Source organism: Diadema antillarum, unplaced genomic scaffold, assembly GCF_040938485.1.
Source record: "Diadema antillarum isolate AM-2024a unplaced genomic scaffold, OU_Dant_1.0 scf00000023, whole genome shotgun sequence".
Classification (NCBI taxonomy): Eukaryota; Metazoa; Echinodermata; class Echinoidea; order Diadematoida; family Diadematidae; genus Diadema; species Diadema antillarum.
The window spans coordinates 831,064-843,319 of NW_027270912.1; the positions used below are offsets into that span (position 1 = coordinate 831,064).

The 12,256-nt window shown below is 40.2% G+C and overlaps 1 protein-coding gene across 1 annotated transcript in view; it reads right to left on the reverse strand.

The window, feature by feature from the left end:
* Window positions 1-651: 651 nt before the first annotated feature.
* The window catches only part of LOC139731999 (B-cell lymphoma/leukemia 11A-like), a 132,803-nt gene continuing 121,198 nt past the window's right edge, over window positions 652-12,256 (reverse strand). Inside the window, exon 3 of the mRNA XM_071642875.1 lies at window positions 652-6,432. Coding sequence (XP_071498976.1) covers window positions 4,220-6,432 — 2,213 coding nt within the window. The 3' untranslated portion in view covers window positions 652-4,219. The remainder of the gene's footprint in view (window positions 6,433-12,256) is intronic.

The following is a 12,256-nucleotide window of genomic DNA, read 5'->3' on the forward strand; positions in this document are numbered from 1 at the left end:
TAATAACACCGATTTCTGGCAACATCTTTATCAAAATCAATGAAATAAAACATACATTTCCATAAGAATACTGTGGTATAAATATATAGCCATGTATATCAATATGCTGACTAGATATTTTATTCGTTCAGACAAATATGAATTGATGGTTGTCGTGGCAACCAAACATAACACAACAGTTTGTTCCAAATTGTGTCAACTAGACTCTACAATCCATTGTAACCACATCTATTTCAGTGACTTTTTGTATAGATATTTCAAGAATAATCAACAAGTGTGCTTTGTGTATTATCTTTTGAAATATGTACATCCATTTGTATTTTTTGCTTCGTAATGCAATCATATACAACACACTCCTACTTGAATTCACACAAACGACAGCATTTCTCCCTGTGCTCATTTCATCACAAGTTTTGTGTCTTTTTTTTTGTCTTTTCTCCATCATTGTCAGCCACACTTACTCTGCATGATTTGCTCATGTATACAAATACATGCATAGTGCTCTGGTCAACACTTTTGAGCATGAGTTTCTTTTTTTTTTTTGATTTGTGTGTATGTGTGGCCTGTCTTGGTCAGTAAATGCACACACACAAACGTTGACAGCTGACCAGATAACAACAGAAGAGGGCGACATGTATGAAGAATATCAAATCTTTTCTATCCATAAAGCATTGAACACTTTGGATCTTGTGGAGATGTTTTGATTAAACCTGAAGTTATCTTCCTTTTTTCACAGTTTAATGAACTGTCAGAGAGAAGTATCCAAGAACTGGTGTTGAAGGTTTATGTGTTGTTGTTTTTTCCTTCTGTCTTTCACTCTATGTGCTTCTGTGTATGATAATATGTTGTCACTGAGGCTTGGGGTGCTATTTACATCTCACCTGGATCCCGCTTTTGAACATCACACAACCAATCATCAAACCGTAGATAGAAAACTACATTTATATATAAATTCCTCCTCTGTAGTTCTACCTACAAATTCACTTTGTACAATATTCACCCAAAACTCGGACACAAATTTCTTCACATCAACAACAAAAAAAGATGCTCTAGTAAAACAATCAATCCCAAGTGAGAAAAAAGTAGTAACATTTATCCTAATGTAAATTGGTTCCACTACATTTGTGTAAACTTAATTCTAGTCTTACCTACACTTCTAAAGAGAGCTTAAAAAAACAGAAAACTTATGGGAATCATCTATGAGGTTTTCTCACCACCTTGAATAAAACCTAGTAAAAAGTATACATATCAAAGACTGATCATGACAAAACAAGCAAACCTTGACCATCCCATCCCGCAAATCATCTCACAATAGTTCTCCTCGATTCAGCATTAAAAAAAAAAAGATAATAAAAAGTGACAAAATAGTGATATTGCACAAGTTAAAGTCTCTCAAAGAGTTGTCGATCTTCCAGCGTTATGCAATCGAGACCAAGAAGCAAAGTGAGAGTACTGCCGGTCAAAAATCGGCCACTGAAGCTATCACAAACTCTCACACTTGAAAAGTACAAAGCTCTACGTTGAAGTTGACCACTAGAAAACAAAAAAACCAAGCGATTGATTACAAAGTGCAGCTTAAAACTCTTGTATATAGCATTCAGCAGCATTAAAGCAGAATCATGTGTTTTTCAAACACAAAGGTATCACCAAAATAAAAAAGAAAAAAGAAATACCAGGAACTTCACAATCTTTTCACTCTTCTTCAGTATTGAATAGCAACAACTCCAAGCTATTCCTGACAAGAAAAAAAAAAAAAAAAAAACACCTTTATATAACGGCTGTTTTCACACACTAGATGTCCGTTTGATACCGCTACGGACCACCAACAGTTTAATACTTCACTCAGCATAGCGTCACTTACATTCAGTTATAATTTGGACCAGTCGATGGCAGTGCTATCATTATATGAAGATGCCTTACTCATTCACAACGTAATCTGAAATTCGTACATCTCTAGAAACAAATGCTGTACAGTAACTACTTGTCTCTTTTGTTCTACCTTCAGCTGTTCCCTCCGTCACCTCACAGCAGGTTGCATTTAGGCTCGTCAAACATCTTCAGAAAGTCACATACAGTCTCGGTCAAGAGTGATCCAAATGCTAAGACCGACACGTAACACCAAACTTTTAGCTAACTTGAGATTAGTTATGACACTGACAATGGTGTTGAACCCACACAGTACAAGATTTGAGGAGCATGACCCCCGTATTCAGGGTTTTTCACACCAACAATTGGGAAATACATGATATCTCCTGAACCCAATAATTGTGCAACTGCCAGTAATCATGTTTACTTTCTGCCACTCTGACACTCAAAAGCTTCTACTGCTGAGCCAATAAATGGTCCATTATAGTCACCATATCACTTTATACACATGTTAGTTCTTTGTATTACTTCCCCAAAACATTACATCCTTAGGTTTCCACTGGATCCATAATACTCTTAGCAAAACACTTCTAGAAGAGAAGTTTGGACTTCTTTTTTTTTTTCCTTAAAAAATTCCATTCAAGATAACTTTCATGGAATACACTATAGGAAATCCTTGAATCTTTCTCATGTAATTTCATCCTGGCCCACATTTCATTTGACTTTTTTTAAAAAGAATTTATTGATATTCTTTGATCCTTTCTGGCACTTAGTAAAACTCCTAGAACTTCTCTGTTTCTCAAGGAATGATTGGTCACCGATTATTCACCATGGGCAAATACAATGTAATGCCAGTAATGAGTGTAGGCACATTTGAAGTTTATTTCAGTCACATTTTATATGATTTCATCATGCGTTGAAAATCTACTAAAAATACTGAGCCCTGAATTCCACGTTGGACTTCACCAATTTGAAATTGAAGAAACAACAACAAATACTGTGGAAAACTTTTTTTTTTTCTCTTACAAATAATTGTGCTGTTTGTTTCTGTTTCACTTTCACTAAGTTGCAATATAATTATCAGTATTGGATAGCAGTGGAATGCTAACTTTCATGCTAAGAGTAACACAACTTTTGTGTTTTTGGCATTACAGAGCTCAATTTCAGAAAATTACATTCGAATTATGACAATATTAGCATTAATATTGAATGAGCCTATACTACATTTGATATGTGGCTTCTCCGTGTGTTCTGCACTAAAATTTTGTTAACATGTAAGAGATAAGAGTATATTCAGAAGTGTCTGGATCCACAGATTTGTAATCCCACTACATCAGCAAAAATTTCACCCACTGGACTCTTAAAATCTTTTGTGAGAACCACATAACATTAAGACAAAAAATACTTTATTCAGCATACATTATTCATTATGAGCAGCATATTAAAAGATAACAGCATAATGTTAAAAGATAAAATTTCAGTTTACTCGAAGCTGCAAGTTGGATGTATGTCCTCAGCATTTGTCATGGAACTCAGATGCAGCAACAACGTACTTTAAATCTCTTGATAAAGGTTTGATTCTCCTTGACTTTATATTTGGCAAAAAACTCTCAGAGTTCTTTAAGAAGCAGCAATTACTGTGAAGTGAACATGTACACATACATCAACCTGTGGGCCACATGCGTTGATGTGTATTACATCTACAGGTTTGGTATGATAGTGACTTAGATTATGCAGCAAATGTTTTCAATGAAATCTTAGCCTTCCCCTGTGTATTTTGTAGGCTGAAATCTATCCTCTGTACGGCACACGTAACATTTCAGAATAGTCTGAACAATGACAAGGAATATTTCAAGTAAGTATATCATTTCAACTGCCAATACAAAAGAAATAAGAACAATGGTTTGATTAGCATTTCAGTTATCCTTATGCACTTGTAAGCTCCCTCCCCCCAGCTCCTTACAAGCCATGTCAACTGCTTCAGATTGTGAATATTTCATTTCTGTTAATATAATGGTTAGAAAAGACATGGATAGCTGTAACACATATAGTTAACATCCTACAATATAAACCGACTTGCCTGTTTGTGAATGAAGACAGAAACCAGCTGAAGAGATATCATTGTGGGCATTAGAGTGACAATTTGATCACCACTATCCAAGTTGATAAAATGCTGATAAAATACAGTAAATGGTGGATATTGGACATTTACAAGTCGACTAGACAGACACCTTCACTCCTGCGAGTGGTAGACGGGAATCAGCTGCAAGGAAGATTCAGCTACGATTAGCTGCTCTCATTCAAGACAGGCAAGTCTTAGGGGGTTCTCTGATTAAAGTGATGACCCCCCGCGTCACTTTGATAAACTGGGCATGTTTGCCTTGTAGCTATACATGCGCCCTCCAACTGCCTCCGGGCGCGGTGCGAGGCCCTTGATGGCACCCCAGTGCTCTTTCTTCATGTGCTTCTCCAGGGTGCTGTAGACGGAAAAGGGCATGTTGCATACCTCACACTTGAAGACTTCCTTGGCGCCATGGCCGTGGGTCTTCATGTGACGAGTGAGCTTGCTGCTCTGGGCGCACGCATACGAGCACAGCTGACATTTGTACGGCTTCTCGCCGGTGTGAGAGCGCCTGTGCACGGTCAAGTTGCTGCAGTTCTTGAACTGCTTGCCGCAAAATTCACAGGTGTCGTTGCGCCTCTCGTTGGTCTTGTGCGGCTTCATCCTGGCTGGAGGGTTGTTGTAGGGCAGCATGGCACTGGATGGCATTCCGCCATTAGAGTCCATGATCCTTCTGTGACTGAAGAATGCAGCGTGGCCCCCATTGGGGGTTCCAAGCGGGCTTGCATCAGAGCGGACGGGTGATGTTATGAGTGGTTCTCGCGGAATCGTTAGATGATTAGGTGGCCATGGCGTCAGCGGTGACGGAGGTTCCATCTTTATGCGATTTGTCACAAGCTCCAAATCTGACATTGCACTGCGCTCACCCAAAACATGTGGTACTGGATGGCTGTGTGGTGGCATTTCATGTCGTAGCTGTAGCCGCGCCAGGAGATTAGACTCCACAGGGCTATGGTGGTCTAGTGGTCGAGAAGGAGGTCGACTGTGCGAATTGCCTGGATGATGGTTTTCAGGTGACGACACCCCACTTGATGGGTGAAGCTTGACAGAAAAGTGGCTACGCTCTGCTATGGCTTGCTTGAATGCTTCGCTGTACTGCTGGATCTCGTCCAATCCAGAATTTTTCATCATTTCACTCAAGAGAGATGATGAGTGAGGATGGGGATCTTTTGGACTCTGTCTATTCGGGCTCTTAATCAGCTCTGTGTCACTGCTGGACAGCCGCCTATGCTTGGTCTTCTCTTCATCTTCAGACTCCCTCTCGGACACTGACAATTTTGCCTCGCCTTTGGCCTCCTCTGGCTCCTCCTCCTCCTTCTCTTCTTTTGGCTTGATCTGGGTTGCCACCACCTCTTCTGGAAGTTCATCCTCAATTTCCTCTTCCTCTTCCTCCTCTTTCTCCTCGTCCTCCTCTTCTTCTTCTTCCATCTCCTCCTCCTCCTCTTCAGGTGAAGAGTTGTCACTGAGGCTCTTGCCATCGACCATGTTGATTGGTTGATTGTCTGGGCTTTCATCTTCGTTGCTGTTGGTGTCGTCTCTTTCATCTGAATCTGGAGCTGACCCAACAGTGGAGGGTGGTTTATTCATGTGGGTTTTCATATGACGCTTTAACTTGCTAGCTTGACTACAGGCGTGGTCACAGAGGTGGCATTTAAAGGGCTTTTCACCTGTGTGTGACCGCCTATGCACAATAAGGTTGCTCTGAAATTTGAAGGTCTTGCCGCAGAACTCGCATGACTTCCCCTTGGTCGAAAATGGTGTGAACCTTCGGGTTGGGTACCCTGGGTATGGCAGCCTTCTCTGCGGTGATAGCGGTGGGCTCGATGATGTACCAGCCAACTGCTTCAGACGCTTTGCTGCACTGGAGTCGGTTGACGGCTGATGTATTGGCGGTGGTGGTGGCGGCGGTGGTGGAGGAAATGGCATTTGCGGACTGTGGAAGTCTCCCACGCTGAGGGGAGATATATGCTGTGGTAGATCAGTGATGCGAGGTTCATGTGGCAGGGGATAGTCGCGCCGGTGCATGTGATTGATATGTGGGTACAGCCCCTCTCTGGTGGATGAATACAGGCGCTCCTGCAGACTTGGTTGGCGGGGAATGAAGACCGAGAACGGGGCGCCGCTATCCATGGTCAGCGAATGCTGGCTGTGCACTGGTATGGGCGCCAGCGGAGGGTGAATGATCTGGGGTAGACTCTGCTCAGAGGGCTTGGCCACCACCTGCTTGCTGCTGCTGGACGTGGTGCTACGCGGTGATGGAGAATCCGTCTGGCAGACCGACTCCACCGACATGGATCGGGAAGTCCTGGAGGCGGGCCGCTCCTCCTTCGGCGACTGGTAGATCTGCATGCCATGGTCTTCTTGGACATGCTTGAGCAGAGTTGCAGCATCCTCAAACAATCCTTTGCAAGACACACAGATGTATTTCTCAGCTGCTTGGGTTTCTGTGGCAAACAAAGAAAAAACAAATAAACAAATATACATCAATCCTTGGCACTTATAGGATTTCATAGATGCCTTTGACTGGCACAGACAAGTACAAACTCAAAACATGCAACTCAATGAAGTCATTGACTTTTTAAGAATTTCTAGAAAAGTTGGAATACTGAAGAGTGATGCAAATCAACTTTCTCCTTTTCACATTCTCTCATTCCTAGTACCCTCGAAAAGGACAGAAATCTAAACGAAGTATTACATTTTCTGAAGCACTAGTAATAGTGGTCTTCTTCAGCATCTCTTTTATTCCAGTTACAACAAAAAAAAAAACAAGAAGGAAAGGAGGAGAATAAAAGCCTGTCAAACAGGAGGCAACGATGTAATGAACTTGAAATCATAATCTTGTAGTGTTGCTGACTGATGGCTGCAGTTCATTGCATTTTATGCATTGGATGAAGCCATTAACATTTCGAGGGCTTATGTTCAGCTCCCTCATTTCTCTCTTGACTCTTGAAGAAGGCCACTTTTATTCATATTGTCATTAAGACATCTTGATCTGTTCAATAAATCAGACTGTAGTCTTCTCTTCCAGCCTCTGCATCCAAAGGTATTTTTGCAAAGTTTACTATGAGAAAATGTGAGACCCAAAAAGTTCAATCGGATGTCATGTATTTTATCATAACCAATAGTGATTATATTCATATGGTGGCTGTTTGGAGATATGCGGGGAGTGCTCAATCATTTTTTCCCCCTAATTGCATACCTCATAAAAATGATACTCAAACCCGTACAGATCCTTTGAATGTCAATTAAGTAAAAACTTCATTACAAGTATTTGAAATAGTGAGAGATAGAAAATGGTCTACTCTGGCTTTTTGCACATGCAATCTGTTGTGATGTGAAGAAACAAATTAACTTATCGACTGCCAGAAGTGGTTTGGCATGCATCACCTTCAAAGGCAATTACCACATCTCAGAAGCAATTTGGTTGCAGGTAGCATCTTTTACCAGTGTCTAAATGTACTATGTATATCTCACAATGCAGAAGTGTATTATGTCATATCAACTTTGGGATAAGGATTTTGATACCACTGAAGCTATGCGATGCAATATCTGCAAGATTAGTGATTAATCTAAATCATGGTTTTGCTGTTGAAAATGAAAATGAATGAAATGAGTGATCAATGCTGCCAAAGTAATCGATGTGAAAATATTCTATCAGTATGCAAAGATTACCAATAATGGCATGATTGGTTAATATTCACTCCAGGTAATTTGATCTCAATAGGCCCGTCTTCATCAGACTGAAGTTTCAATTTTCAATCGCGTACCACTACGGGCCGCCTCCAAGTTTTGCCACGGCCTCTTACGTGCTGTCACGTTTTGGTGCATTCACCCCCGTTTTATTATGGCCTACTAGGTTTCTCATCAGTACCTGACTGCCGTGGCGAATACTTTTACAATTAAAAAATCTGACACAGTGTCCACGGCAATCGAGGCATGTTATGTTTGCCCTTCCCGTTCCCCGTGTTGTTTCATATCCATCCAGTTTTGTCCATGAGCGCCTTAAATGTGATTGTGATTGTGATTGTCGTGGCCATTGGGAACTTGGTGTAAAATAATGTAGCATTACGGCAGCATGTGTTTCATAAACCAAGTCCTTGGGATATGAACATTTCTTGAAGGGGACAAGAAAACTGAGATGACATGGGGAAGAAAGATGTGTAGTACTGCAATGTCAGTTTGCAAACAGATTTCTCATTTGCACATGAAAGTGAAACTGACTCTTTCTTTTTGAAAGCCGACCCAGAAGCTGGCGTAGAAAAAAAGAAAAACGATATCTCACAATGAAGTTTTGATGACTCCAACAAAGCTTATGAGGTTAGAGTAGTCTTGTACATTTGTGATGAAAGTTGTTGTTGTTGTTTCTTTTTCCATTGCGAGGGAGCATGTTATTCCTTGCTGAATCTTAGGTCTATCTGCTGTTGTTGTTTTTTATTTTTTTAAATTTTTGAATGGCAAAGCTTGACAAATATGTACTATGAATGATGAAAAAAAGACAAGAAAAAAAAGACATTAATATCCCAGAGGCACTGAAATACACTTGAATATCATACAATTTTCGAGAAACTGCATAAAACTCTCAAATTTTGTGAGGAACCAAGATTAACAAAAGTAAAATACATGCAAAACTATTTGTCTGAATAGAGCATTATGTGCCAGGGGCGATTTGCAAAAATTTCATTCTCCGAAAAATGCCATCGGCTCCACTTCACGAAAGTTTCATGCGACAAGTGTCTTTGGTATTATAGTAGATACGATTTATGACCATATAGTCGTATAGCCATATAGCCATATCACAGTACGGACAGTTGTTTTGCCTGACAGGCCTCAGATGACAAAGTGTAAAGCAGCCACACCTTTCAATCAGCTTTTGATAGACCACAGAGCTTAAATGAGTGATGTAGGCCTCTTCATACATCATTGTTCACACCTCGCTTGCATGCCTTGCACATTACAAAACCTTTGTGCATGACAAAATGTTTAGAGCGATGTTGGTACCAGAGATGATGAACAATGCATTATGTTGCTAGTGTCTGCATATCTATCTACTTTTCTATCCATCTATTCATCTATCTATCTATCTATCTGTGTGTGTGTGTGTGTGTAAATTTGAGAGAGCGAGAGAGAGAGAGAGAGAGAGATAGGTATAGAGATATATAGGTATTAATGATACAAAAGAAAAATAGATTCATAATAGGATATATGATCACAGCTGCTTTGTGTCACTCTATATGATGCTATGCTATTCTCATCACAGTATCATAAACCCAACCTACATCTCATCTCAGGGCGATGAATAAAGAGGGTTCACAATTCCAGATTGACCAATACTTAGATTCACGGGTGACCGGTCAGAGAGTGTGCTGGAAAAGCATTTAAATGACTAGAATCTGACAAGTAAGCCCTTACACGAAATGAAGGGTGAGGTCACAAAAGGCCAGGGGTGCACTTATTTTCAGAACAACTCATTGTAGTAGCACAAATGAGAGAGAAATGGGGTTGAAAATCGTTTGGTCAGTACTGACCACTGGTAATCTCATTTGGCCTTTGCCAGTTGGCCTGCCAGAATACCAGAATAACTGGACAGTGTGTCATCCATTAATACGGTTATTCATAGCTAAGATGAACTAATTTACACATCACGATGCATCTTGGATGGCTTTAAAATCAACTGACTTATTCCATACTAATATATCAAAGTAAAAATTATCAATTATTAATACACTGATAGGGTGACTATTGGAGCTGTCTATTCCTGATTTTGAAATGCTCTTTAAAAAAACTGACATTTTCTAATTTATGAGTCCAGTTGTTGAAGTGTCGCTTTGATCATGAAAGTACAAGTGTCCACTAGAATATGTGTCTCCATAGCTCTTGCCTCTACTTTGCAAGTATACTAATCAAGGAATGTGTGGTTCACGCAGTGCACCACTCTGCAGTGGTGGCATTGCCAAGGTACACGGAATGAGCAGTCTTAACACTGTGGGAGTGTTACCCGTGATGTCATGTACAAAACGTTATTAATTAAAACATGGAAGGGGCAGAATGAATTTTCCAGAATAATGAGATTGTTACATGAATGCATGTCAACCCGCATAATCCACAAGCCATGTTCACTTTACAGAACACATCTGCAGCACATTACCAGCTTGTTGCCTAGGTTACAGAAGGGTAGCTGGGATGCTTATACCATCGCATTGAATAATTGCTCCTAAAATGAGCTTGCTACTAAAAAACGATGGAGAACTAACTAACAGTTGTGTGAAGTCTACTACCCTTTCAACTCCGTGCATATCCATGTAAGAAAAACACATGTACACACACACACACACACACACACACACACACACACACACACACACACACACACTCACACTCACAAACAAAAAAAGATCATATGAACAGGCTTTGAATGTACACAAAGGCAGGATGTAAGCTTGATTTTGGGCTATATCCAAATCTATTGTACTCGTGCATTTGCTGGGATGACCGACCATAACTGGGGGGCAGGAGTCGGAACAATACACACACCTTGTGAATACCATCAACAGAATTTCAGGGTTAGTGAGGCAGAAGAAAAGCCCTATGATTGAACTCCACGCAACTTTTGAGCCAGATCAAATCAAAACTTCAAAACTGGGCATTTGAGTTGCCCATAAACACCCCCATTCCACCACCATTGTCTGGGCTTGCCTAGTCTTCCATTACCCCGTTGAAGACAAGTCTCCCCCCCCCCCCCCCATACTGGGGCCGGTGTCTAGGGAAAATGTGTCTTCTAGCAAAATCAGTCCATCCTCAATGGGTTAATAGCTTTCTCCCCCTATATTTGACCTTTGCTTGATATGTGGTCAAGCATCACTTGCCTTCCCTATTAAAAGAGACTAGATTCTACCTGGCCTGACTGAGGACATGGCATCTTGCATCTCCAGTGGCTTGGTAGCTATAAGATTGTTGGCTTGAGAGACATATCTGAATATATGTGCTTTCTGTTTTTCTTGACTGCAGAAGTGCCCATTCTTTGAATCCATCAAACATGTTAATCTAACACAAGAAAAGTGGATTGTGGCCTCTTCCAAAATCTGTAATCCAGGTGCTCAGGATTTCCATTCAGGTGGAAATTTCATTAGCATTGCAATGCCTTTGTTTTGATATAAAGAGTCTGATGTGCTAGACTAGTGCAGAAGGCATGGGGGATTTTTGTTGATAGCTGTCTGGCCTTGGTTGCAGCAAGTCAAGGACAATGGACTCAAGATCATGTCAGATTATGTAACCAGCTGGAATGAGGGAGCTATAAATATGTCAGCACTGTTTACCCCCCTGGGCACACTGCTGTCCTCAGATTCAGGCCAAGGGAGAGACCATTCCTGAACTCCATGTGACCTAATGGACTGCTGTCCATCCCTGCTGACCACTACCAGGGATAGTGTATGGCATCCACACTGTGCAGGGAGGTGTGAGAGAGACTGAACTCCCTGCACTGTGTGTGGAGTCAACCATTAGGCCTCCTCTGTGTACTGGCAACCTTCTCTCTTTTCCCTTGAACATTTATTTCTTCCTCTCATTCATTAGTCTTGTATTTCTGTCCCTCCAATAAGGGTAGATAGTACACATTATAGTACAGGTCTTATTTTACCCTTTTCCCACATGCCTCTCCCTCTAACCATCCTCAATTCCCATGATTCCCTGCTCACATCAAAATCTGTATTGTCATAAAAACAATACAAACAAACAAACAAACAATCTAAAACAATCAAATCGTCTGTTGAAATGCCTTAAAAGATTATTAGAAAAAAAATCAATACCAATCCTTGACATTATATTATTTTCATTATTATCATTATCATTATTATTTCTATCATCATTCACTCTCTAACAATATCTTTAAAAAAAGTCACAATCTCAACTGTTGATATTATGTAGATACCGCTACCCCTTACTTCAATTATTCCCATTTCAATTAACGTTCAATCTAATTTCTCAATTGCACTGGGATTGTTTCTGCTTCTACACACTCAAATTCAATTTCATTCATTTTATCAAAAGATGGCAAAATGCCTTCTTTCTAAATTGAAACATTACATATTAGAACATTACTATCAATGAAAAAACAAAATTCAATATGATCTGAAATTCTTTAGTCACACAAATATATCCGTCCAATCCATGTTCTAAATTTTTTGTTGCATCATAACACATAACAAAAATATTCCATGTAGCTTTGACTCTATTACAATACAAAATTGAATGGTAAACATGTCTCTGTTTTTA